Raw genomic sequence first — 27765 nt, 5'->3', positions numbered from 1 at the left:
ACATTGGTTACTTTCTAGTCCTCAAGAACGGAGGGGACAAGTTATATACTTTAGACAGAAGATCAGCAATTTCACATTTGAGTTCTTTTATAACTCTTGGGTGGATGCCATCTGGACACAGTGATTAATCTTACTGTAAACAAGTGGTACAGTGACAATAAAGTATTTCTATTTCTATTTGTCAATTTTCGTGTTGCCTACTAGGCTTAGAGCATCATTTCTCATCACAACTATCTGCTCCATTTCCTTAGACTCGCCTCCTGCAAAGGTTAGGTTTAGGCACTGGGATCTGCCTGTATCTTTGGTTGTGAAGAGAGAGGCAAAGAATTCGTTCAGCTTTCTTTGCCATCTCCTTACCCTCCTTTCGCAGTTTTTTGGCTCCCTTGTCCTCCATTTCCTTCCTTTGCCCACCCAGGATCAATGGAAGCAACATAAAGAACGCGGCTGCTTCTGCTCAAAGCAATTAAGTCAAATGATGCTTTCCAACACAAGTAGCTCCAGGCTTATACCAGGAGCCCATGGAAGTGGCTCAGCGATTACAACCTTCAGAGGAAAGCTTTTACCAATTTAATTTGTTTTCAAAAAGTTTCCCCAAGGGGAATTTGCTGCATTCGCCCATGGGGAAAAGAGACACTCGCATCTTAAGCTGTTCCAGCAACTGTGAAACAAAACAACCGAACGAGGCGGTCCAGTTAAAGGGACAGGAATATCAAAGCAAACAGCCATTTCAGGTAGTCACTGCATTTTATTGGAAAACATTGATATAATTTTATTTTCACAGCTTGAACTGAACACAACACCACCTGCTTTCAAAGACATTCTTGCTCCAACCTTCCCCACGCCCCCTGCCTAAGTTCTCAGGTGAGATCCCTTCACCTCTGCTCAACACAGGAGTGCAGAAGACAGGAAATAATAATAAGAGGGGGCGTGGTCAAATCCGCCACGGACTGCGCAAAGCACTCTTCTTTCACCCGGTTTCAGGGAAATTCTGCAGCTCTGTTTCGATTCCCCCTCCAAAACTCTTTTTTTTTTCTCTTCTTCTTTATTTATTTAAATTTTTTTTTTGGATTAAAAAATAAAAGTGAAAAAAAGTAAAGAGAAGCAAGTTTGCGGCACATGCTGTTTTGCCGCGAGAAAAGGGGGGCGGGTGGGGACGGGCGGAGTTAAGGAAGCAACATTGAAAGAGCACAGACACCGAAGCGAAAGGTGCGGCACAAGCGTTAAAACCGAGAGAGCCACTACGAAAAAAATGAAGCGTCGCATGAGGAAGGCGGGGGGGGGGAGGAAGAGGGAGGGAGAAGAGGGCGTTCTGGCGCAGTTGGCATTCACTCAGCAGCGGCTTCACTGTTTTATTGCGGTTCCGTTCCGACGCCTCCCCCCCTCCCAAACCCCTCAAGCTGCCAATCAAAAGCATTCGCCGTCGCCATACGCGGGGCGACCCCCCCCCCCCGCAAAAGGGGCCTGTAGCGTCAGGTATTTACATAGCAGCTCCAATGTCTGGACACAATGCTTAGGAAACTGTAAGGACATTTACAATTTATACAAGAAGGTTAAGAACAAAGACAGAAGTTAAAATTATGGGCGGTTGGTTCGGTTTTGCGTGTGTTTTTTTTTTCTTTTTTCTTTAAAGAGCCAATCGGACAGTTGTCGGACGCTCCCCCCTCCCCCTCTTTTTAACAGCCTCTTCTCCCCACATCATGCTGACGGAGCTCTCTGGAACCTGCCTTCAGCCACAGGCACCCCGGCGGTGGGATAGCGCCCCCCCTCCCACGAAAACGAAGGGGGGGAAAACAACAACCCCGTTTCCTCCTTGTACCCCTCCTCGGTGTTCCCTGGGGCAAGACCTTCGGTGGCAACCGCCATGTCAATGCGCACGACCACAGTGCCAGACACATGCAACACGATTAAGAAGGTTTTTGCGCTCTCTCCACCCCCGTCGTGTGGATTCTTGAAAGAAAGAGAAAGATATCTGCGCCCTGGGAGACAGGCCAGCTCTGGCTGCAGAACAGAAGACCCGATGGAAACAAAAGACATCCACAAGGTTGGAGGTTCTCGGGGAGGTTTTTTTGGGGGGATGCACCAGAAGAGGTGGAAGGAAGGAAAGGCGGGGAGGGGGAAGGGGAAGGAGGGAGAGCAAGAAGAAGGAGGGAGAGATGAGTGCAATCATGCAGCTTGGGGAGTTTCTTTTTTTTCTTTTTAATTGCTTGGTCAGATTTATTCCACAGCCGATTGTTTTGCTTAGAGAACCAGGTTACTTAAGTAGAGAGAGTGTGTTGGAGAAAAGTATCGAAGGAGAATGGGCATTGCCAGCCACCCACTCTGCGGGCTTCACTTTGCAGTCATCATCTGCACAAACTCTGCAAGAGACACAGTGTAAGGAAGCAAAGTCAGTACGGCGGAGCCCACACCCTTTTAAGCTGGAAGACTTGAGATCAGCTCCCTAAACTAGACATCAGCCCAGTCAGCGGTCACACAGTTACTTCGGCTTGACACGATTTGACTTTTACACTCAAAGTAGTTTTCAAAAGATAAAAGCAAACAGAGCTGTGGTAACTGTGTCTGCTCCACTCTCATACTGCCTTCATCCAGAGAAAAGTACCAGAGGGGAAGTCAACGGTACCCCCGTCACTGAACACGACCTTAATGTGTACCCTGCTATACTGAACAATGTGTGAAGACTACAGTAGGCTTCAAGAACCGATGAAAAATCCCCAGAATAGTACCATCAAAATTTGAGGGGAAGGGGTAAGAAAGCCCTGGTTCTATCCAGCCAAGGCCTGTAAAAAAAGCAAACTTCAAAGCCTTTGAATACGTTTTGCATATATGTGGACCTCACTGGCGGACTCGGGAGTATTAAATTTGGGGTTATTTCCACACAGCTCAAAACTAAAGTGTGATACATAATCCAAGGCATCTCCCCCTCAACAGGATATATAAAAATGGTTACAGTGCTTCCACACCACCCAGGTGGCTGAAGTCAGTGACACAATTACTGCCCTCAAAAACCAGAAGAGGTCCCATACAGTTCTTTAGAGACCCTCTGCCGAAGCAGAACCTCAATTCTTTCATGCAACGTTCTGGCTGCCAAAACGGCAGCAGGCAAGATGCTGATCCCATCCCCGACTCACCTTCATAGTTGACCTGCCCGTCCCCATCAATATCTGCCTCCCTTATCATTTCGTCCACCTCCTCGTCAGTGAGCTTCTCCCCTAGGTTTGTCATCACGTGGCGTAACTCTGCTGCGCTAATGTAGCCATTCCCATCCTGGAAGCAAAGGAATCAGTTTAGCAGGGAGCAACACAGCAAGGCAGCACCTTCCACTTTTATCCTGGCAGATGGCGTTTCCTTCTCCATTCTGTATGTTCCAGATTAAGGGAAGGGGGCACTGCTGTTTCCTTGCCATTCTCCCTGAGAGTATATAGGGATGCATGGCAGTGTTCTGTCCACTCTCCTCCCTCCCCTCCAGAAGGCAGGTGGTCCTTCTCTACTTCCTCACCTTATCAAACACTCTGAAAGCCTCTCGGATCTCCTCCTCGCTGTCTGTGTCCTTCATCTTCCTTGCCATCATGGTCAAGAACTCTGGGAAGTCAATTGTGCCGTTCCCTGAAAACAGAAATGAGCACCAGTAAGATGAAGCCAGCAGAAACCAAAACAGCTGCAGACTGGGATGCCGAGACCAATCTCAAATAGCCACCCTAGGACAAGGCCAGCCTGGGAATACTGAAGCCCCGCTTGAAGGGAACCGAACTAGCTGGTGGAATGTGTTGGAGTTGGACACATTATGGCACAAAAGGAGTTCCACACCCCAGCACTGAAACTAGTGCCTGCTAAATGGTATGCCTGTGAAGCAATCACGAAGAATATCTCAAGATACTGCAGGCGTTACCCAACTGTTGGTTTTTTGTTTTTATTTTAAGCATCTTGGACAGTGCAACTTGGAAGGCAGTATATACACTGAAGAAAGTGAGTGGTATTTTCGATACATTAATGTTGCGCCCTTCTGTTATCCCTGGAAGGAAATAGGGTGCTACTTCCAATTATTGCTATTACTACTACAGAAACTATTGGCTTTCTGGGTCCTTCACAAGCCTTGACCCATCCCCCACTCCACTGTCAGCTAGTACCCCGTCAGAACCAGTCCCCACCACTGCATTCATTGGCAACTTAATACATAGGCCAGTCTATGTTAGTCTGGCAAGATCAAATAAATCAATATCCCTCTTGCTTCTACCTCTCAGTCACAAAAGGCAGGGAAACAGCAGGGATGGGTGGATGTCTAAGCACAGGAGTCAGAGAAGCTCGGTGGGAAAGGTAAACTGTTCCTCTTGTCCATCAAGAATAAAGCTTGCTCCCCAATCTAAGCAACCCCCGCTGAATTTCTGCATAAAGTACTGGCAGAAGCCATGGGTTTTGGATCACTTACTCTGCCCAGGCCCCCTTAGTGCTGGGGCCACTTACCATCAGCATCAACTTCATTGATCATGTCTTGCAGTTCTGCCTCGGTGGGGTTCTGACCCAGAGACCTCATCACAGTGCCAAGCTCCTTGGTGGTGATGGTGCCATCCCCGTCCTTGTCGAAGAGGGAGAAGGCCTCCTTGAATTCTGCAGGGGGAAGCAGGGTTGATGTAAGCTACATAGAGATCATGTACTTGCAACCAGTGATTATCCTGGAAGTCTAGCCAGCCCCATTCCAAAGAGAGGGGAACCAAGTGAGTCTGGTGATGTATTTGAAATCCCCAGTGCCTAAAATGCTGGTGGCAGAACAAGCCTGTTCACATTTTCCCAGGGATTTGTTTTGATCTTTTGTGGCCTTGCCCTCACATTACCACCCAAACCCTGCAGATGGGGAAATTATCTCTCCTAAAGAACTGTAGTAAGGATTCTGCACTTTAAGGACTACTGGGGGGGGGGGAAATCCTCCTTCTCTGCAAAGAAGCTCACAAGCTGCCCCTCACCATGTGCATTCTGGCTCAATTTGAGCAGTAGTTAACCCAGCTTCAAAGCCAGTAGACAAGGGGATGTACTGCTCGTCTTCCCTCAACGTGCAGATCAATTCAGTGCCAGCCGAGTTAATATTTACTGCCACTGTATGCTGAGGACTCACCTGCAATCTGCTCTTCGGTAAGTTGGTCAGCCTGAAAGAAGTGAGAGAGAAAAACACATATAAAATGAAGAGTCAAACCTCTCTACATCTCTTATCAGCCTCCCTGGTGGGGAAGCAGCAGAGCCCATGCCATTTTCCACATTACCTGTAAGCCCCCAGCTCAGGTTCGCACACCTTGTGACCTACCAAGCTAGATGCAGTCCACCTGCAGTATCCAAAGGGTCTCCTGCTGCCAACCTGCTATATGTGGCTGCATTTGGCTTGACCCCCAGCCTCAGTTCTGCAATTCGGGGCTACAGAGCTGAGATTGTAGCAGCAGCCCAATCCACAGACGGTGAGAAGGGGCTTCCAAGCACACCACTCCTCATACCAGGGCGGGCCATGGCCTCTAAGCCTGTCCATCATTCTATTGCTTCCTCCCTCCGGTTGTCACTGCTGCCTTCCTTCACCCTGGCTCTCACCAAGAAGTCTTAAACCTGGAGCTATGCACATCCCCCATAATATGGCACAATGCAGAAGAACTGCAGGTGGACGGCGACAGCTGCATCATTGGAATAAGCAGGGCAAAAGATTCCTGCATTGCAGGGGGTTCTCCTAAATGACCCTCGTGGTCCCTTCCAACTCTACAGTGCTACGATTTTAAGTCACATGGAGAAACCTAAATGTTTCAGAGCAGGATAGGTGGGTCCTGAACCTCACCGGTTAGCCCGCTTCATTAAACCCCTCAACAGCCAATCTATGCCTGCTTTGCTGAGCACTGACCCAGAGGATTGTGTCCTCTTTAAAGGGATGACCCTGGTGAAATAATATTCTCCTTCCTCTTTCTGCTGGCTTTCAAAAATTGTCAGGAAGGAGCAAATAAACAATTAAGAGCAAGTCAGGAGGATTTATTTTTTTTAGGTGGCTGGATTCTTCATCAAGTAACTTACAGCATCTGCTGAAATACCATAGAAGTTAAGCCTAACACTCTCAAGCCCACTTCCCCCAAGCTTTGCTCTGAGCTAGACACGCCCAGCCCCCTTCTGCATCATGCCTATGTTTACAGGATGCACCAAAAGGCCCTTGAAGCCATGCCAGTTTCAGGAGCGGTGGCAGCACCCACCCACCCACCCGTTGGCCTCTCACAAGTCAGGGTCTGCAATCTAAGCCACAGTGTATCATGACCAGAAAGCAGATGCACAGCAAAAGGTGCAGACAGAGACCAACAGTGCCAGCTGCTTCATGCAGGAAGGACTGAAAAAAAGCCACAGGGGTGGGGTCCTTAGCTAGTTTGACCATCAAGTACAGAATTCACTGCCACAAGATATGGTGGTGGCCATTTACACAGCCAGAAGTAACAGAACTGGAAAAGGATCTCAAAGCAATGATTTCTTCCCGTTTCCCATTTACAATGCTTTCAGAAATGAAACCCAAAATGGCATGTCTTTAGACACAGATAATCTATTTCTGCTGTTTCATTGTATTTATATTGCAGATTTGTGATTTAATTGATGTTTTATTTGCACCGTATTAATGCTTTGCCTTTGGGTTTATGCTAAGCTGCCCCAGAATGGAGGAAAGGCAGGATAAAAAAAGGACAGACAGTGCAACACTGCAGACTGATTTCTGTTGGGATCCACGACTCGACCTGAGCATTCAGTGGCTGAACCCAACCAGTATCCTTCTTCCTTAAAATAAGACAACATTCAGAAGGCAGTTTTCTGGCTGAATGTTATTACAGAAATGTAGGGCTCTAGGATGACAAGGGCAAAGGTTTAGAACTGAATCAGGAAGACACTGGTTCAAATCCTTAATCAGCCAGGGCACTTAATGGGTGACCGTAGGCAAGTTAATAACTGAGCCTACCTTATGTCACAGCATTGTGGTGAGAATGATTAATATCTCAGAAGAATGGTGGGAATAGAAATGCAAATATCTTGGCCCAAGGAAAAGTGAGGGTGTTCATCAGCAGTGTATAGGTACTGAGTAAAATGGATTCCAAGGGGAAGTGAGGCACATTTCCACCTTTGTATGACCACATCATGGGACTTCTGACATCCTGGGCAAGAGCATCTCTGCCGCATTTCCCCTTGTCTGGCCTTGCTGAAGTTGGCTGCACCATTCCATCGTGCTTCTGCGTTGGCTAAGAAGCAGCCTGCAGCTCACACCCATTTCGGTGCACTTGTTTAAAAAAAGGGAGTTTTAACATTCTACTTCAGTGCTTTTGGAAGCGAGAGCTGCAAAACACGAGGATTGCTTGGACTCCAGCCTTCACTGCAGTCCCAGCCAGTCCAACACTGCAGCACAGCCGAGAGCCAGAGCAGAAGATACAAGGCAAACCTGATACCGCCTGAGAGTCGCTCCTTGCAAAATGCAGATATCACCAAGGACTGCCAAGGGTGCAACATGCAGAAGGGCGAAGTCCGCTGGGGGAGGGGGAGAAGAAGGAAAGCCCCCAATGAAAGCCCAGATGCAGCCATATGAAGTCCTCCCCACGCCCCACATTCTGGGGGGGGGGGGGCGGACCCATTTAGGCTTTAGAGCTAGAGGTATTTTTGCAGAGAAACTAATGCTACCCCGGATTAACAGGGGCTCAGTTAAACAGACTGCAGTGGACTTAGGAGCCCTCTACTGTCAGAAAAGGAAACAAGGATGATAAAGCACTTCCAATGCAGCGACAGAGAGTGGGGATCTGGGGAAGGTTTTAATACACTGCACCACAAAGGGTCACATCAATGCAGGAAAGGGTGGGTGGGACCACCCACATCTCAGCCAAGGGAGGAAAAAATCCTCATTTTGAGCTCAGGCACAGAACTGTTAGGGGCAACAGGGCAGGAGGGGGTCAGAACAGCCACCTGACTTTCATCTTGGCCAAAGATTTCTCCAGGGCAAAAGCTTGAACTCTGACATCCCTGTCTAAACTTGTCAGATCGCATAAGCTACACAGGGTCTGCTAGACAAGAGGGAAACGCAAAGAGCAAGAAGAACTGCATTGCTCTTCAGAATCAGCCTTCAGAAGTGGCTTGGCATTTATAATGGCACCCCTACAGGACAGAAGACCAAGGGCTGTGGTAAGATCAGGGAAGGACAGTCCTGGCCTTCATCCCCCTCCCCAATCAAATCACGCTATTCCCCCCCCAAAAAAAAAATCTCACTGGCCTTTTCAGCATTGCTTAAGATGGCCTACATCTCAATAATTGCTGGAGAGAGAGAGAGAAAGAGAGAGATGGTGGCCCTTCAGGGTAGCCAATCTAGATGGCCTGAGGGAAAGATGCTCTGGAAAGTAGGTTAGCATGGCAAGAGCAGCCAGCATGAAAATAATAATCTAATAGCTTCTGGTAGATAAGCCAAGCCGCCAGAGGGAAATGCAGACTCAAACAGGAAGCCACTCTTCTATATTGCAACGGGCTGAGGGAGGCTCCAGCAAGGGACTGAAGGAATTAGTGCGTCATCCACGCGCCGGAAGCTGCAGCAGGGAGAGGAAGATCAAAACTAGAAGGACCCCTGGCTTCATTACAGGAGGGTGGCTCTTTGAAGGCATTCTTTCTCCATTTCGAGCACTCTTCCCACCCACAGACAAGTGACCCTGTAATACTGAGACACCAAACCTTGTGCTTTACATCTGGGCTACTGTACTGTCTACACTGACTAGCAGTGGCTCTCCAGAATTTCAGACAGGAGTCTCTTGCAGCCTTATTGGGAGATGCCAGGGACTAAAACATGGGTCCTTCTGTATGCAAGGCATGTGGCTCTATTACTGAACTATGGCTCCTCTCCAAGCATCCCTAAGGTCCCCAGGATTCCCTCTCCTCATCACCAGACTACAAAGTAGTCTTCACACTATTCTCTCTTGCCAAATTGTTTGTCACGCTGCAATTAGACCAGAACTACCCCACTACATTTCAAATTATCGTGTTGGATGGCTTCCCCACTTCCCCCCAGAGCCAGTTAGAGGTGAGACACAGAATGGATTGGCTACTTCCAAGCTTTTGTTTGAGTCAGGAGTTTGTCAATTTCCTTGTTGAGGCAAATCAAAGTGGTTTCTGAGGCCCAGTGCACGAGAACATCAGATGCTGCAGCTAAACAGTAACCTGGAAAGCAGACCACCAAGAGCCTCATGGAACAGAAGGACATGCATGCAATAAAACCTTCATTAAGAAGACAGCTCATATTTGTCAGGATCCACACCCATGTTCTCCTGCATCCCCCTCTGCTCTTCTAGATGATGGAAAGTGAATTCTCATCAGCAACCCAGCCGCACCATTTCCAGCCCCAACACAGCTTATGAGGAGACCATTCAAAAGACCACCAACTCCATGCATTCTCTCTTCAAAGCATAAAGCTCTCTCAATACGCTTCCCTCCCTATCTTTTCTGCCTATTACATCTTCCACTCCTAGAAACACCAGCCTGACCTTTGAGGGTCCTGTCAGTTCACTTCCTCCAATTCTACACCATTCACTCATCTCACACCAGATACTCTACATGGCCACCTCCCACAAAGGCTCATTGTCTGTCGGCTTCTGAACAATGGGCTACAAAATGCCATCTCCCACACATCCCCTTCAACGAATCACCTCCAGCCCTTCTCCATGGCCCTCGAGCGTCCCACTCTCAGCAACATCATTCAGCAGCCATCATGTCTCCTTACAGCGCTGTTACCCAAGAGAACATCTCCAGAAACAAGACCCCTACCCAAAGTACTCCTGAAGGGCAGATCCAAAGGCCTTGTGATGATCAGCTGGCACACTCGGCTACCACCCTTCTCCAGCCCCACCCGCCCTCCTGCCCAATGGCATCCCCCAGCCAGGTGGGCCTTCTGCCCAGTGCCCCTGCTGCCATCACCTCCTCTGTTCAGCACCTGTGGTGCTCCCACCCCCACATCACCTCCCACCCCAAAAGCCAAGTTCCCTGAAACCACATCCACACCTGAGCCGAGCCCTGCGTTTCTGATCCACTCCCATTAACCCTGCCACCTGCTCCTTGCCCCAATTGCCCAAGAACCTAACCTGCCAGGTAGCCAGCCATTCCGGAAAACCCAGCATCCAGGGCACTTCCTCCCAGCTTTCTTGAGAATCAACGCCAGCGCTTTCTTCCCTTCTCAGCTCTCCCCATCAGCTCTGCACAGCCTCACCCCCTGGACCCCCCCCCCCAGCACACACACCAGCATCAACAACCCCCCCCCCCAAACACACACACTGCTCATCTTATCACATTTCGCCTCGCCCCTTCGTGCTTCTTCGGAAGGAAAGCTCAGGAGAGAGAGGGGGGAATGAGATCAGCCTCCCCCCACGCCTCGCCTCTCTCGCTGCCCCACTCATCCCAGCCCCCAAATGCTCATCGCACCCCCTTCACTCCGTAGGAGGGGCGTCCTAAGCCTCCCCCCCAAAAAACCCTCCCCTGCAGTCAAGCTGGCACCCCAAAAACCCTGCGCTCAAACTGCCCCCCTCCTCCCCACATCTGCTTCCTCCCCAGCTCCATTCACTCACCCCCCCAAAAAAAACCCTCCCCCAACCAGTGCTCCCCCATCTGCAACCCAGGACTTGCACGCGCTGACCCCCCCATGTGCCCTGCAGTGCGGTGAACCCCCCCCCCGTCTCACGCACCCCAAATACCCCCCATTTGACTCTGCACCCCCCACAACCATTTCACTGGCGCCATTTCTCCCCTGCCCCCCCCCATTAACACCCCCCCCACACACAATAAAACCAATGGGGCACTTACCTGGCCCCCTCCTCAGAGACCCTCGGCCCCCTCCCCCCTCATACAGCCCCCCTGCAGACCCCGCTCCATTAACCCCTTCCCCCCTGGCCCCCACCCCCCTCCCTCAATTAACCCCTCAGGCGCCCGCGCCCCTCACCATGGCCGGGTCCGGGTGGCGACAGCAGCTGGAGCGTCGAGAGGCTTCGCGGAGCAGCGGCGGCGATGTGGGGAAGGGAGGTGGGAGCAGCACTAGCCGGAACCCGCTGCGGGCCGCCTCACGCACACACACGGCGCGAGAGGGATCCCTCCGCCAACGGCCGCCAGGGGAGCGCCCCGCCCCCTTCCTTCTCCCCGCATTCCGCGCGTCGGAGCTGCTCTCGGCCGCCGCGCAAGCCCCGCCCACTTCCCCGCCTCTTTGCGGGGTGGGGTGGGGTGAAGAAGAGGGGGACTATTTTCCCTCTCTCTTTTTTTTTTCCCGCCCGTCGCCGCTTTTTCACTCGTCCGCCCCTCCCTCGAACCGCCTTCCAGCGGAAGGACACAGTATTGTGACGACGCGCTTGTGACGCGCGCCCCCATTGGCTGGGGAGCGAGGCGCAGGATGAGACTGCCGCGGCCATTGGTCGCCTCTCACCTGCAATGCGTCAAAATCGGAGCGGGCCATGTCGGAGCGGGAAAGAGGGGGGGTGGAGGGAGGAACCAAATCGGGAGGAATGGGCGGAAAGGCAGGGTAGCCAGCGGGGCAGCGGGCTGCTTGTTTCGTGGGTTTCAGGGAGGAAGGCAGCCGCTCGTGCTCTTTCGAATGGTACAAGCCAACTATCCCCCCCCCCACTCCCAGCACAAATAGATCAATCTGTGCATAGGGGGCGGAGCCACAAAAACCCAGGCAGCCAATAGCCCCGCCTCCTTCATGCAGCCACGCGCTCATCGCAATCCGATAGGCCACACCCCTGTCCCTGGCCACGCCCCATCCCATGTTTCCCCGCCCCTTTCCGCTCCCAAACTTTTTACCTGCAATTTTTTCCCTAGCCTGGTGCGTTTCCTTTTGCTACGTGGAAGAGACTGGGTGTTAACAGCCGCAGTTTTCCCCACGCAGGGCAATGCAGTGATGGTCGGGCGCTTTACCTGTTGAACTGCAGCCTGTCAATGAAGAAGTTGAAGCTGCAGCTGCAGCTGCTCTCCCTGGCTTCTCTCCTGTCTGTTGATCTGGCCACATTAGAAATAAAGGTCCACTAAGCTCAGGATTTTTAGGGACGCGGGTGGCGCTGTGGGTTAAACCACAGAACCTAGGGCTTGCCGATCAGAAGGTCGGCAGTTCGAATCCTTTCGACGGGGTGAGCTCCCGTTGCTCGGTCCCTGCTCCTGCCAACCTAGCAGTTCGAAAGCACGTCAAAGTGCAAGTAGATAAATAGGTACCACTCCGGCGGGAAGGTAAACGGCATTTCCGTGCTCTGCTCTGGTTCGCCAGAAGAGGCTTAGTCATGCTGGCCACATGACCCAGAAGCTGTACGCCGGCTCCCTCGGCCAATAAACCGAGAGGAGCGCCGCAACCCCAGAGTCGGCCACGACTGGACCTAATGGTCAGGGGTCCCTTTACCTTAAGCTCAGTATTCCCTGCACAGACTGCCAGCGATTCTCCAGTCAGGGTTTGAGACAACAGGCCCTCCCAGCTCTCCCTACCTGTTAAAAACGGTTTGAATGCATGAAATGTAGATCAGTTCATGCCCCTTCCAACCACAGATACCATCTTTCGGCAGGTGAGGAATAATGTGGTCAGCAAAATGTTGACAAGGAGTTATAGGGAAGTACAGTAGACGGGAACTCTAGAATATCTCCCTATGAAATCACTGAATTTGATCCTCCTTCCTTTCATTATTAATTTTTTTAAAGTGGAGTTTTGCTTGGAGGGGGAAAAGCATAAGGAACAGGATCTCAGGCATTAAAATGCACGGGCAACACAGACCTTTGGCTGACACTGCTGGAGGGGGTCATATGGAAAGCATCTAACGTTTTGTTTCCAGTCATGCCTCCATGAAATGAAGTGCTCCTAGGGACAAGAGTGCCTCTGAGAACATACAAAAGGCCTTCCAGACATTGCTGAAGTAACGATCTAGGAAGCTGCCTTCTACTGAACCAGACCACAGGTCACCCAAAGTGTTTCCTAAAGTGTGGTATGCATATGTACTCATAGGGGTATGTTAAAAAATGTCAAAGAGTACACAGCAGAATGTTTTATTTTACTTTATCATAGGACTTTTCTTTCACCTCCAGAAAACAATTCAAATATTTGTTGTTGTTGTTTAGTCGTGTCTGACTCTTCGTGACCCCCTGGACCAGAGCACGCCAGGCACTCCTGTCTTCCACTGCCTCCCGCAGTTTGGTCAAACTCATGCTGGTAGCTTCGAGAACACTGTCCAACCATCTCGTCCTCTGCCGTCCCCTTCTCCTTGTGCCCTCCATCTTTCCCAGCATCAGGGTCTTTTCCAGGGAGTCTTCTCTTCTCATGAGGTGGCCAAAGTCTTGGAGCCTCAGCTTCAGGATCTGTCCTTCCAGTGAGCACTCAGGGCTGATTTCCTTCAGAATGGAGACGTTTGATCTTCTTGCAGTCCATGGGACTCTCAAGAGTCTCCTCCAGCACCAGAATTCAAAAGCATCCATTCTTCAGCGATCAGCCTTCTTGATGGTCCAGCTCTCACTTCCATACATCACTACTGGGAAAACTACCCCCAAATTATCTTTGCCCAAAGCGGGATGCAATTATTGTAAGTTTGGGAAACCTTGTTCTACAAAGATTGGCAAGCGCTTTCATGCAGGAAGGCTTTCCCCTGGCCTCCCTGGAGATGGTCCCAAATTTGAACCCGTTACCTTCTGCATGCAGACGCTCTGCCGCTGCACTTTTATCCCTGGGTGACGCCTAACCTTTCAATCAGCAAATTGCTACTTTTTCAAGGGGTTAAACTTCAGGCGAAGTATTTGACAGCCTTCAGTCATTGTTGCCTTGATAACAGGTCACGTTTGTCCCTATTTTACAGACACAGCACAGAAAGGGTTAGTGGCTGAGATGGGGTAAGAGCCGGGAGCCAAGCAAACCACTTCCACTATATTAATCTGAGGATTTTAAAGTCTCAGCATACCTGTACACCTGAAGGAGCGTCTCCACCCCCATCGTTCTGCCTGGATGCTGAGGTCCAGCGCCGAGGGCCTTCTGGCGGTTCCCTCATTATGAGAAGTGAGGTTACAGGGAACCAGACAGAGGGCCTTCTCAGTAGTGGCGTCCGCCCTGTGGAACGCCCTCCCTTCAGGTGTCAAAGAGATAAGCAACTACCTGACATTCAGAAGACATCTGAAGGCAGCCCTGTTCAGGGAAGTTTTTAATGTGTGACATTTTAGTGTAATTTTGGTCTCTGTGGAAGCCGCCCAGAGTGGCTGGGGAGGCCCAGCCAGATGGGCGGGGTACAAATTATTATTTATTATAATTATTATCTCTGACCAAACTGCAGGAGGCAGTGGAAGACAAGAGTGCCTGGCGTGCTCTGGTCCATGGGGTCACGAAGAGTCGGACACGACTAAACAACAAACAATTATTATCAGCAACTGTGGTATTCAGCGGCATACTGTCTCCAACAGGGGAGGCAGAACATAGTATTAACCCTCCACAAATTTGTCTACCCCTCTTTTGAAGCCATCCAAGTCTATGGCCTGCAGGAGGGAGTTTCACAGTTTAACTATGCGCTGAACGCAGAAGCATTTCTTTTTCTCTGTGTTCAGTCTTCCAACCCTCAGCTTCGCTGGGTGGCTCCCAGTTCTAGTACCATGGAAGAAGATGAGGAAACATCTCCTTGTCCAGTTCCTGAACTCCATGCATAATCTTACACACCTCCGGCTTGCTCACCTTCCCTCTAAATTAAGGTAAAGCAGAGGCTTGACAACCATATGTCAGGAGTGCTCTGATGGTGTTTCCTGCTTGGCAGGGGGTTGGACTCGATGGCCCTTGTGGTCTCTTCCAACTCTATGATTCTATGATTCTATAAAGGGACCCCTGACCATTAGGTCCAGTTGTGGCCGACTCTGGGGTTGTGGCGCTCATCTCGCTTTACTGGCCGAGGGAGCCGGCGTACAGCTTCCGGGTCGTGTGGCCAGCATGACTAAGCCGCTTCTGGCGAACCAGAGCAGTGCACGGAAATGCCGTTTACCTTCCCACCGGAGTGGTACCTATTTATCTACTTGCACTTTGACGTGCTTTCGAACTGCTAGGTTGGCAGGAGCAGGGACCAAGCAACGGGAGCTCACCCTGTCGTGGGGATTCGAACCGCTGACCTTCTGATCGGCAAGTCCTAGGCTCTGTGGTTTAGCCCACAGCGCCACCCACGTCCCTCCCTCTAAATTAAAAAGCCCCAAATGTTGCAACCTGTCCCCTTTCTCCATCGCCTCGGTCGTTTTGCTTGCCCTTTCCTGAACCCTTTTCCAGCTGCACAATTTTCATTTTCGGGGTCGTTCGTCTCTCATTCTTCTCCTCGCCAACCCCTAAATGCTAAATGCTTATCCAGAAACACACACACCTGGCCTGGCGCCTGTCCGTATCCTGATCTCTCGGCGCGGAGTTTATTAACGATTGAGCAAATGGCTCTGGGCCATGGATCCTGTAACAGAGCCCTCTTCTCGCCCGCTGACTCGCCTGCCTTTCATGGACTGTAATGGACTTTCGGTGAGCTTGAACAGGGAAGATAATGTTACCCTGGAGCCTTCTAAGCAGGGCAGAGAGTGCCCGGCCTGCAAGACGAACTTGTTTTTCGCTGTTGCAGCTTTTACAGCAAAAAAAAAGTGACCTTGGTGGTTCTAATTCCACTCAGAATCGATGCGGCTTCAGGTCTTATCAGGAATGGCGCATGAACAGAGAAGTTTATAAAGGGCTTTTTGTTACTCTATCCGTTTTCGTTCTCACAAATGAAACTGTCGAGTTCCCCATCTGCTTTGCTGCATTTCACATTCCTTTTTAGTTTGGTGGTGGCTGTAATAATTTTCGCAGCCGCTGTTGAGGGCTGCCATTTTGTTTTCCCAGAATGCCCCACATACTGCATCTTTTTTGGGGGGTGGCCCCCTTGCCAGCAGAGGCCGCTATGTTGTCGTGATGGCTGTTATTCAGCCTCACTTAGTACAAATAGACATAAAGGTTAATTTCCCCCACCACTCTTCCTTATTCCAAAGATATATGTCCCGGTTCTCCCTCAACACCATATTAAGAACAGTTTATCAGTAACAGAAAATAGGATTCTCTGACACTGAGGGGATGCTTGCTCCCTGGGCTCCCCTCTCTCTCCAAAGCGGTCCTTCTCTCAGATGTCGCTCAGCAAAACTGCACATGCTCAGAGGAACTCTCCCCTATTCTACAATGCTGAATATTGCTCGTATGTAAGGCCAGGCCAGGCTTTTTAGGAAAGGTCTTTCTGCTCAAAACGCCTAGAAACCTCGTGCAGACACTTAAGTGCACATCTTTCCACAATTGCCAGCTTCAGCTTTTAGCTTTCTGCCGTATGTATTATTGCAAACCGCTCAGGTATATTTTATGAGCAGTGGCACAGAAATCTTGTCAAATAAATGTGTGAATAAATTATTATTATTATTATTATTATTATTATTATTATTATTATTTATACCCCACCCATCTGGCTGGGCTTCCCTAGCCACTCTGGGCAGCTTCCAACAAAATATTAAAATACAGTAATGCATCAAACATTAAAAGCTTCCCTAAACAGGGCTTTCCCAGTAATGATGTATGGAAGTGAGAGCTGGACCATAAAGAAGGCTGATCACCGAAGAACTGATGCTTTTGAATTATGGTGCTGGAGGAGACTCTTGAGAGTCCCATGGACTGCAAGAAGATCAAACCTATCCATTCTTAGGGAAATCAGCCTTGAGTGCTCGCTGGAAGGACAGATCCTGAAGCTGAGGCTCCAATACTTTGGCCACCGCATGAGAAGAGAAGACTCCCTAGAAAAGACCCTGATGCTGGGAAAGATGGAGGGCACAAGGAGAAGGGGACAACAGGACGAGATGGTGGGACAGTGTTCTCAAAGCTACCAGCATGAGTTTGACCAAACTGTGGGAGACAGTGGAAGACAGGAGTGCCTGGCGTGCTCTGGTCCATGGGGTCACGAAGAGTCGGACACGACTAAACAACAACAACAACAATGCATCAAACATTAAAAGCTTCCCTAAACAGATGTCTTCTAAAAGTCTGGTAGTTGTTCTCTTTGACATCTGGTGGGAGGGTGTTCCACAGGGCGGGTGCCACCACCGAGAAGGCCCTCTGCCTGGTTCCATGTAACTTAGAATGTAACATGTAAATGCATGAGACCTCAGCTGCCGACCCCGGTGTGGAGCCATGAGGTCTAGAAACTCGCTCCAAAGCGACGGTTGGCGCTGCCCCTTTTTCCGCGCTGCAGGTGGCTGGTTATTTTGAAATGCTCGAGTCGGAAATTCCCAACCGCACCGGATTTCTTCATCCCAGTCCCACGCCCTCCTATAGCCACTAGGGCCGGCAGCTGGTGTGTATATGTTTGCGTGTGGTGCGCCCAGTGAGTCCTGATGCCATTGTGTGTGTGTATATGTGTTTTGGAAACAGTTTGCCCTGCCCTTACAGGTTGGGAGCCGAGGATCCCAGAAACACAGCCTCGCTCTGTTCTCAGGAGCCGAGAGCCGAGGGCAAAGCAAGGGCAGGCCACAGCCTGCCCCCCAAATCACTGCCATCTAGAATGAGCTGTGCTCCACTTTGAATGGCCACCCGTTCTTCCTGCGGCTACTGCGTGGAAGTTGGCGAGGTGCAGAGAGCGAGAGAGAGAGCCAGGCAGAACAGGTCAGAGATGGGGATCGGGTGCCAAGGAAACTGATCCTCCTCGCGCCCAAGACAGGAGCAGCCCGGAGGGGGTTTCACTCGCTGGGAAAAGCGAGAGAGGAGATCCCGTCAGCCTGGGTTTGTCAGAGGCTGGCATTGCTGTCACTCAAAACCCCAAAAAGAACGGGGGGGGGGGGCAGAGAGTGCAGAGAGACACCTATTTTTGCCCACAAAAATGCCCCTTTCTGGTGTGAGAGGGGCCCGGTTCCAAACTGCTGGATGCGTTGCTTGACCCCAGAGATTGGACCTTCATATTTCAGAACTCTTCCTTTTATCATGTTGTTTTAATGCTATTTTGTACACCGCTTACGAGTTTCTTGTTTTTTTAAAGTCAATTAAAACAGCTTTTAAATGAATAAAATGATCTACAGTGGTACCTCGGGTTACATACGCTTCAGGTTACAGACTCCGCTAACCCAGAAATAGTACCTCGGGTTAAGAACTTTGCCTCAGGATGAGAACAGAAATCGTGCTCCGGCGGCATGGCGGCAGTGGGAGGCCCCATTAGCTAAAGTGGTGCTTCAGGTTAAGAACAGTTTCAGGTTAAGGACGGACCTCTGGAACGAATTAAGTTCTTAACCTGAGGTACCACTGTATTGGGATTCTTCCTCTTGTAGATGACCTTAATAACTGCTGATATGTACTATCGCTGTACTGTGTATTTGGGGGTCTATGGACTGCAGTAAAGATGGGTTTGTGTTTTTTTGAGATGGCTTTTAAACGGGCATTAATAATAATATTTTTTTATTTATACCCCGCCCTTCCCAGTTCAAAAACCAGGCTCAGGGCTGCTGACAAATTTAAAACACTTAATTGTAAAAGCAGCATAAAATACAGTATAAAAACATGAATAACAATAAAATTCAAAGTTCAGAAATCAATTTAGGGGAAATCCATCCAGTAAGCATTAGATGATCACCAGGGCTAGCTGGCTAAATTAGTCCTATTTGGGCCAGCGAGGAGACCAGGGGAGAATTAGCTGTGGGGTCTCAGAGTGGGTAATCTTCATAAAAGGGGAGGGAAGGAAGGGGAATAAAAGATCAGGCTGAATTCAAATTAAAGGCCAGGCGGAATAGCTCTGTCTTACAGGCCCAACGGAAGGAGGTTAAATCCTGAAGGGCCCTAGTCTCATGGGACAGAACATTCCACCAGGTCGGGGGCCATCACTGAAAAGGCGCTGGCCCTGGTGGAGGATAATCTGACTTCCTTAGGGCCCGGGACCATTGGCTGCTGCAGAAGCCGAGCGTGACGATACATCTGCGACTGAGTGGTTGCATTTATTCATATCCCACCTTATTCTCCTCCTCCTCCTCCCTGAATCTCCACAACAGCCCTGTGAGGTAGGTTAAGCTGAGAGATGCAGTGCGTGGCTCCCCAGTGAGTGTGGATTTGAACCCTGGTCTCCCAGGAGGGCGGGGGCAGCTCTTGTGCTCAGGTCTCACAGGGCATCCGGGTGGCCACAGTGGGTACGGGATGCTGCCCTAGATGGACACCCAGGCCTGATCCTGCAGGCTCTCCTTAGTAATAATAATAACAATACATTTTATTTATACCCCGCCCTCCCCAGCCAAGACCGGGCTCAGGGCGGCTAACACCAGGTATAAAAACAATGGATTAAAATACAACTTAAAACAAGATTAAAATACAACATTAAAATGCAGCCTCATTTCAGTAGAAACTCAAATCAAAAAATTTTGGGGGACGAAAACGTCAAAACTTCACCAAGGCCAACTATCCAGACTGGTCCTACGTGGGCCAGAAAAAAGCCAGGGAAGTCCCCAAATAGGAGTTCCATCACAGAAGGAGAAAGGAAAGAGGGGAAGGGGATCAAGTTGATTCCAAGCCAAAGGCCAGGCGGAACAACTCTGTCTTACAGGTCCTGTGGAAAGAAATCAGATCCTGCAGGGCCCTGGTCTCATGAGACAGAGCGTTCCACCAGGCCGGGGCCAGTGTTGAAAAGGCCCTGGCTCTGGTTGAGTCTAATCTGACTTCCTTAGGGCACCTCTAGGGTGTTGCTATTCATGGACCTTAAGGTCCTCCGCAGGGCATACCGGGAGAGGTGGTCCCGTAGGTACGAGGTTCTTTGCTTTTTTTTTTTTTGCTTTTTTTGCTTTTTTTTTTTTTTTTTGGTGCCGTGACTCGGATGGTACGAGGTTCTTTGCTGAGGGCCGGAGGGTGGTAGGGTAGGAAAGTAGGAAATTTTCCAACTTTCAAATTCCAAAAATGAGGGGTGCCAAGAAGCTGCAGTATGACTTGGGATTTTGGTTAAATTCAGGGCTTTTCTTCAGCTGGAACTTACTGGCACCTCTCATCAAATGCAGACTTACTGATCTAAATGTTATCCAATTGCAAAACAAAAACCCCAGCAGATCTGAATTACTCACACCCAAAAATAATATTTTAAAGACACCTCGCTGAAGAAATTTGCAGAAATTAAGTTTCACCCCCTAAAATGGCACGCTCTAGTGACACAGGGAGCCAGTAGGGTCCCCTGTTTAAAGGCTGCCCTCCGGTCAAGTGGTTTGGATGCCGTAGTATCTGCGATGACAATCGGAACCGTTCTGGGACCAGACCACCCCAAGCCAGGAAATGAATTTTCTCCCAAGGCAATAAATGAGGCAAATAAAAGTATTTACTCGGGTTTCTTCAACTGTGCCCCAGTACAAAATAATCATCAATTATCATCTTAAAAGTATCCAGAAGATCAACAACAAAAAGCTATAAAGTCATCTTTACAGTATATTACAATTTAAATACATTCAGCCCACTCCCAGCTGGGGTTGGGGATACCTGTTACCCTCCCACCCATTGTTCCTCCCCTTTTTCAAATCTGTACAAGTTCTATCTGATTCAGAGTAATGTATTATTCTTATTAATGACAATAGCAATAAGGCATACTCTGCCCAGTAGGGGAAGGAGGGAGAGTCGGTCTTCGATTTGGGTCGGCAGCTGGCGGACCTTGGTCCGGATATGCCCAACAAACTCTGGATAACTCAGTCGAAACGGCGCAGGACTCTTAAATCGCATTTTTGTGGGTTCGAGCCCCACATTGGGCAAAAGATTTCCTGCCCTGCAGGGTGTTGGACTCTTGGGGTCCCTTCCAACTTTATATGATTCTAAGGAAGGGGACGGTGGGGTCCCCTGCTGGCAATGCGGTAAGCAAAGTAAATGGAGGCAGGAGGATCTGTGGCAATGAGCATATGTGATCTTCGTCACCCTGTGTATTGGACTACGACTCCCATCAGCCCCTGTCTCTAATTTCATTAATTTGGTCAGCTAACGTTGCTGCCTCCTGTATAGTTTTTGGGACGTTGCTCTTTCACCAGATACTTCAGTTCCCTATTTATGCTGGAAGTTAAATGTGCAATAGGTAATGGTTTGACAAGGATACATTGAGCATGTATAACGTATTATTTTTGTTTTCCCCAGCTAGAGCCAGGGCCTTTTCAATACTGGCCCCGACTTGGTGGAACGCACTGTCACAAGAGACTAGAGCCCTGCGGGACTTGACATCTTTCCGCAGGGCCTGCAAGACAGAGCTGTTCCGCCTGGCCTTTGCTTTGGACTCAGTCTGACCCTTATGTTTCCTTCCCCTTATGGTTTCGATCTATGGGCTACTTTTAAAATGAGGCTGCATTTTAAATTGCATTTTAACCTGTATTTTAAATTGGGGTTTTTTTCCTACTATGTTTTTACTGTGATTTTATTGGTGTTAGCTGCCCTGAGCCCGGCTCTGGCCGGGGAGGGCGGGGTATAAATAAAATTTATTATTATTATTATTATTATTAGCTGCCAGTTCCAGTCTCCTCATTTCTGTGCCACATCTAGTTAAGGGCGCACATCTGAGAAACCGTTCTGAATACAGTGGTACCTCAGGTTACATATGCTTCAGGTTACAGACTCCGCTAACCCAGATATATTACCCCGGGTTAAGAACCTTGCTTCAGGATGAGAACAGAAATCGCGCAGCGGCGGCACGGCTGCAGCAGGAGGCCCCATTAGCTAAAGTGGTGCTTCAGGTTAAGAACAGTTTCAGGTTAAGAACGGACCTCCGGAACGAATTAAGTACTTAACCCAAGATGCCACTGTATATTTAAAACTTGTTTGTTCTTCAATAAACTGATCTCAAGCGTTTCCCTGAATTCAAAGAGAAAGATAATCCAGAGGTTTTCCTCATCTCATTTGAAAGAGCATGCAATGGCTGATGGGAGTTGTAGTCCAAAACATCCAGAGGGCACCAGGTTGGTGAAGCCTGCTGTAACCAACGATTCAACATCTCCTTGGAAGCACCAAGCGCAACTTGGGGTATGCAATTTGCAGGCAACCGGGATGGTTTCGCAAAGGAGTGGTTAGCAGCTGGGCCGCCTCAGAGGCAGATAACGGGACACAAAGGGGTCCAGTTTTTCTGAATCAGACTCAAACAGGCCATTTGCCAGACAGTCGCAACTGGGAACAATAAGATACCCCAATGGGGAGGGAAAAGACAAGGCCTTTCCCCGGGGCCTGCCCATGACACTATGCTGCCTGAGGCAAAGGGAAAGATGGCGTCGCCCTGTTCTGCGTACAGAATCCAACCAGACCGACGGGCGACTCTGATTTCAACACTAGGTTGGCATCTTCCACCACATCTGAAGGTCATCAAGCTAGCTTAGGAGGTGGCGAGTCAGCTAGCTTAGGAGACTTGAGTATTGGGGTGTGTTTGTGTGGAGAAACTGTGCCACCCCTTGCTAACTGCCGCCTGAGGCAGCTGCTCGCTCATACTAATGTTAGGGCTGGGCCTAGCTTTGCCGTCCGCAACTGCTCACTGTGCAAACTTACATCATCTTCTGCAACAGAAACCACAGCGGGCATCTCCTAATGTGGAGTGGCTTCTACACCCCATCATACATTAGGACCAACACCCGAGCTCATTTGGAAATTAAGTTTTTCGTCTCAGTTTAGACCACCGGACCCTCCCCTTCATGGCTGTGGAGCTGGCCAGGGAGCAGGGGCAGGTGTCAAGGCGCTATACCCAGAACTCACCAGCTGCTGCTTCCGGAAGCTAGGAAAATTCTCGAGGACAGAAAGTCTTGCACCAAATAGCTCTTAAGCATGATGGACCAAAACTGGGCCTTCCAGACGTTCACTAGACTACAGCCCCCATCATCCCTGACCAACGGCCACACTGGCTGGAGCGGATGGGAGTTGTAGTCCAGTAATACCCAGAGGACCACAGGTTAGCCCATCCCTGGCTTGAAACATCCAGGAGCAGAGAGGCACTAGATTTAGGGGGTGGAGACCCCCATAGGAGCATCCTCTGAGTCACCTGACAGGCTCTTATAGGAAGATAAGATGACCTCTGGTCTGATCCAGGAAGGAAGGTCTTAGCTTTGATGCCCCGTGACAAGAGATGGCCGATACAGTTGGTGGGGGTGTAGGGCCTTTGACGGGCTTCTCCTTGGCACATTTGCCACCCCTCCCAGCAGGGCCGGCCCATCATGACGCTCGATGAGGCAGTTGCCTCAGGCGGCAGGCTGTGATGGATGGCAAATCCGGCCCTCCAAGGAGTGTGGCACTCGCTGCTTCCTGTGATTTCTGTCCACACACACACACACCCGCCTGCTTTTTGGGGCTTTCCATTCTTCTCCCCTGCTGCCTTCCCCGGCCCTCCTCCAGTCCCCTCAGGCAGAGGAGGAGGCAAGGAGTGGCATTTCCTGTTTTCCCTCGTGGCAAAACGGCCGGCAGTTGTCAGCAACACTTGGCCACAAGGCAATCTTCCGCCATGGCCCCCCTGCACTCCATAATGTTGCTTTCCGGACCATGTAGCCAATCGGTGGCTAGGTCCAGATGGGTGCGGCCCAGCTCCTCCAATCCCTTCTCTCCATTCAAATTAGACACACACACCCCTTTAACCCCTTCGGAAGCAGAAGCAAGGCAAGGTGACTTTTCGTTGTCCTCCGGCCAACCTGGACTCTCTGAGAAAAGTCCGGCAGCGGAGCCAAAATCCTCCCGGCTTCCATATTGCCTTTGCCAGACTAAAGTTTGGAGGGACGGCTTTCCTCGCATCCAGAGAACTAATCTCCCCAACCGATCCCCCTTTAAGGGGCGGGGTCGTCATCCGGTGACCCAACCTGTTGGGCTTCCGCCTGCCAGCACACGTGTTTCACAGAAGCTGCTCCTCGCTGCCCTAAAGTGAAAGGCAGACAGGAACGCTGGCATCCTTTCCAAGTCAGAAATACAGCAGCGCTGGGCAAGTATGGACGGACTGCTACTACAAAAGGCTTGATTGGTCAGGAAGGTGCTTTGGGGATCGCACACCCCACTTTTTTCCGGGGGGCAGTGCCACTGGGCTCTTTAGCCCCTGATCGCAGTGCTGACGGAGTCCTCCTCTGCGGGTCCAATTCCCCTCTCCGCCTTTTTAATTTTTTTGCACACAGCTGAAACACCGTCCCCTCTCCCGCTGGGTCAGAGCAGAGGCCTTGGCAAGGCTGGGGCGGCATTCAGCCGGTTCAGTTTGGCCCTCTCCTCGTTGGAGATGTCTGTCTTTGGGAGCCCGCAGGACGGGCGCGTTCCTGGGGGTCGCGCCGCCTTGGCCGTGGCCTCCTCCTCCCCGGGCCCCTGCTCGGCGTCGCCGTGGGTGAAGTTGCGGATCAGGTGGACGGCGTCGGGCTGCAGGCTGTTGTTGGTGGCGGGTTCCGGTGCGGCTGGAGGAGTCCCCTGGGATTTGCGGTGGATCCACAGCGCCAGGAGGACCAAGGTGGGGACCAACAGGACAAGCAGCGCAGCCAGCGGCAGCAGCACATAGAGGATTGTTGTGTTGGCGGCGCCTGGAAGGGAGAGGAGGATGAATGAGGCCTTGCCATCTGGGAAACAAAAAAACAGGCATTCCCAATCTGGTCTTTCGGACTACCACTCCCATCATCCTCGGTCAGGCAGCGTGGCTGATGGGAGTTGTAGTCTGGAGGGCTCCGGGTTGAGGAAGGTGGTCTCAAATCACCCCAGCGCTCTGTTAGCAGAGCAGGAGGCCCAAAGTTCAGTCCTCGGCCTCTCCAGGGATTGGAAAGATGTTTTGCTCCCATAATCGCCTGAAGAGGAAACAGGGCTTAGTGAGCTAGAAGAGTCTGTGGCAGAGAGCAGTTCAGAAGCAGAGGCAGAAGCAGAGGCTGGAGAGGAGCAGGGCCAAGAGGCAGAGATCGGGCAGGCTGGTGAGGAAGCCAGGAAGCCGCCCCCTCCTGCTTCAACAAGTTTTCCTCCTGCCTGGTTTCCCAGGACCAGAAGAGGCATCGGAGTGAAGGAATGGGTTTCCCAAACCCAAAACTGACTGTGCAGTCAGTTTGAAACGGCCCCAAAATCCCCATTTTTCCTTAGCTAAAATCCATTAACTTGAGCACTTGAGCAAATGTACAACAGAAACCCAGCTGTATAAACAAGTGCTCAAAGCCCCCTCCTTTATCAGTCTGTGACACTAATGGATGGCCTTGTCAGTTCCGAAGTGAAGACGGGATGGCAGAACTGGGGCTTATCTTATCTTGTGGGTTGTAAATATCCTGACGCACTGACGCACAGACCTTGCAAGACACCCCCGCTCGGGGATGACGCCAGGAGTGCTCTTAGAGTTGGTGACCTTCTTAGCCCCAAGATAAGATTATAGGAACAGGAAAAGGAAGATCCTTTTATGGTCAAGAGTACAAGAACAGGAACAACTTTATGGTCATGGATGTCAACTGACGTGTATAAGCTGACATAGCTGGATTCCTGGGGAGGGGGCAAGGGGACCAGGAAGGGTATATAAGCTGTCTGTAACCGCTCCTTAAGTGCTCTTGCTGTGAACTGACCACGCAAGTGCCTTTCTGCTGCTCCGGAGAGCAGGAATAAATAACTCTTTCTCTAAATCCACCTCGGTGTCGTTTGACTTCCTTTCTCCCTCCCGGGAGCAACGCAGACCCCACCAATCGGTAAAGTCTAATAAGGCTACAGGAGGAGAATACGCCGCATACGCCGTCTCCTATTGCTTGGGTGGGTGGGAACCCTGGAGAGGAGGGGACATGGACTGCTGTGGGAAGGCAGGGACTTTCGGCCTTGGCAACTGATTCATGGGCCCAGACCTACCAGGGTGAGTTGCTGTGCTCCTTAGGCCTGACACTCAACCAAGGCTGTGCAGATCGTTGGTTTTTTTGGCTAATAAACAGTTAACTCCAACTTCGAACAGTGTGATTTACTGCTGGCTCGCTCTTCGACACTCGGTTTGTGGCTTCAACGTGGCCCTCCGGGCTTCTCTATGCGGCCCCTCAGGGCTTTCCCCAGGCCTGCCCCTCACCAGCCTCACTTTGCAACCTTCATCGGGCTGGAATGTGCCCTTGAACCCGGACAGTGCTTGTTCAGAGGACAGAGAGAGGGGTGTGTATACAAGTGGCGGCCATTGTTGAACTCTCCTATAGCACTCTGACAGCATTACCCTGGGCCCCGCCAGCAGCTCCTGGCACCTACCTTGGCACACGCCGTCGAGGCAGGCGTCTCGCAGCTGCCGGCAAGTAGCGCCTTCGGGGCAGGAGCAGACGTAGCTGCCCTCGCTGCCCACGCAGGAAGCATTGTCGGGACATGGGTTCGAGGAGCAGGGATCCACAAAGACCTGCCGGATCCAAACAACAAGGACACAAATTGGTTGCGGAGGGGTGGAGAGGGGGCTGCAACCGGGTGGGGCAGAAATGTTCCAGATCGCCGGAGGTGGTTGTAAAGACGACCATCTGGACTCCACTCTTCTCTCCCCACCCCCTTGAAAAAGCATAATTTGCACAGGCAACATTCTGCGATGCATACGTCACTCAAAGTGAGCGCGTCTGCATGCATTTTGCATAACATATTCAACTTTGTGAAAGCACTGCACGAAAGCATAGGTTCTGGAAAGCAAGCCTTATGAGGAAGCTGGGACTGTTTAGCCTGGAGAAGACAGAGAGGTGATATGATATACAGGGAAGTTGTTTAATGTTTGATGTTTTATTACGCTTTTATATATGTTGGAAGCGGCCCAGAGTGGCTGGGGAAACCCAGTCAGGTGGGCGGGGTATAAACAGTAAAAATATTATTACAGTGGTACCTCAGGTTACATAGGCTTCAGGTTACATAGGCTTCAAGTTAAAGACTCCGCTAACCCAGAAATAGTGCTTCAGGTTAAGAACTTTGCTTGAGGATAAGAACAGAAATTGGGCTCCGGCGGCACGGCAGCAGCAGGAGGCCCCATTAGCTAAAGTGGTGCTTCAGGTTAAGAACAGTTTCAGGTTAAATATGGACCTCCGGAACGAATTAAGTACTTAACTTGAGGTACCACTGTAGTAGTAGTATTATTATTATTATTATTATTATTATTACAGTGGATGCTCGGGTTGCGAACGTGAGCCGTGTGGGAGGCACGTTCGCAACCCACAGAGCTGCATCTGTGCATCTGCGGGTCGTGATTCGGCGCTTCTGCGCATGCGCAAAGTGCGATTTAGCACTTCTGCATATGCGCGAGCGCCGAAACCCGGAAGTAAACCATTCTGGTACTTCCGGGTTCGGCGCGGTGCGCAACCCGAAAACTCACGACCTGAAGCGTCTGTAACCCGAGGTATGACTGTATTATTACAATGGTACCTCAGGTTAAGTACTTAATTCGTTCCGGAGGTCCATTCTTAACCTGAAACTGTTCTTAACCTGAAGCACCACTTTAGCTAATGGGGCCTCCTGCTGCCACCGCACCGCCGGAGCACGATTTTTGTTCTCATCCTGAAGCAAAGTTCTTAACCTGAGGTACTATTTCTGGGTTAGCGGAGTCTGTAACCTGAAGCGTATGTAATCTGAAGCGTATGTTACCCGAGGTACCACTGTATTATTATTATTATTATTATTATTACGGCCATTTCAATCCGAAGGGCTTTCACATGGAAGATGAAGAAGAAGAAGAGTTTGGATTTGATACCCCGCCTTTCACTCCCTTTAAGGAGTCTCAAAGTGGCTAACATTCTCCTTTCCCTTCCTCCCCCACAACAAACGCTCTGTGAGGTGAGTGGGGCTGAGAGACTTCAGAGAAGTGTGACTGGCCCAAGGTCACCCAGCAGCTGCATGTGGAGGAGCGGGGA

At 50.4% G+C, this 27765-nt stretch overlaps 2 protein-coding genes across 2 annotated transcripts in view; both read right to left on the bottom strand.

The window, feature by feature from the left end:
• Positions 1–725: 725 nt before the first annotated feature.
• On the bottom strand, positions 726–11092 carry CALM3 (calmodulin 3). The gene is made up of 6 exons (XM_081019506.1): positions 10943–11092; positions 5105–5135; positions 4459–4602; positions 3497–3603; positions 3129–3264; positions 726–2357 (listed from the first exon to the last, which is right to left on the bottom strand). The coding sequence occupies exons 1-6, from the start codon at positions 10943–10945 to the stop codon at positions 2329–2331; spliced, it is 450 nt and encodes a 149-aa protein (XP_080875632.1). The 5' UTR covers positions 10946–11092; the 3' UTR covers positions 726–2328.
• Positions 11093–20288: 9196 nt separating this feature from the next.
• LOC308483122 (uncharacterized protein) overlaps positions 20289–27765 on the bottom strand; it is a gene marked incomplete at its 5' end in the record, with an annotated part of 54770 nt that continues 47293 nt past the window's right edge. The window contains 2 exons of the mRNA XM_081016708.1: positions 20289–24480; positions 26141–26282. Of these exons, the coding sequence (XP_080872834.1) occupies positions 24119–24480; positions 26141–26282 (504 nt within the window). The 3' untranslated portion in view covers positions 20289–24118. The remainder of the gene's footprint in view (positions 24481–26140; positions 26283–27765) is intronic.

The sequence above is a fragment of the Podarcis pityusensis genome (assembly GCF_964106645.2).
Source record: "Podarcis pityusensis genome assembly, chromosome: 8".
NCBI classification, from domain to species: domain Eukaryota; kingdom Metazoa; phylum Chordata; class Lepidosauria; order Squamata; family Lacertidae; genus Podarcis; species Podarcis pityusensis.
The sequence above is the reverse complement of the archived record's forward strand: the minus strand, read 5'-3'. Positions and strand labels throughout refer to the sequence as shown.

Excerpts from the sequence above, each read along its gene's own strand:
- CALM3 (XM_081019506.1), bottom strand. Across the intron at positions 3,265-3,496 it reads CTTTCAGAGTGTTTGATAAG|GATGGGAATGGCTACATTAG; the intron begins GTGAGGAAGTAG and ends CTTTGCTTCCAG. Across the intron at positions 2,358-3,128 it reads CGGGCAGGTCAACTATGAAG|AGTTTGTGCAGATGATGACT; the intron begins GTGAGTCGGGGA and ends TGTCTCTTGCAG.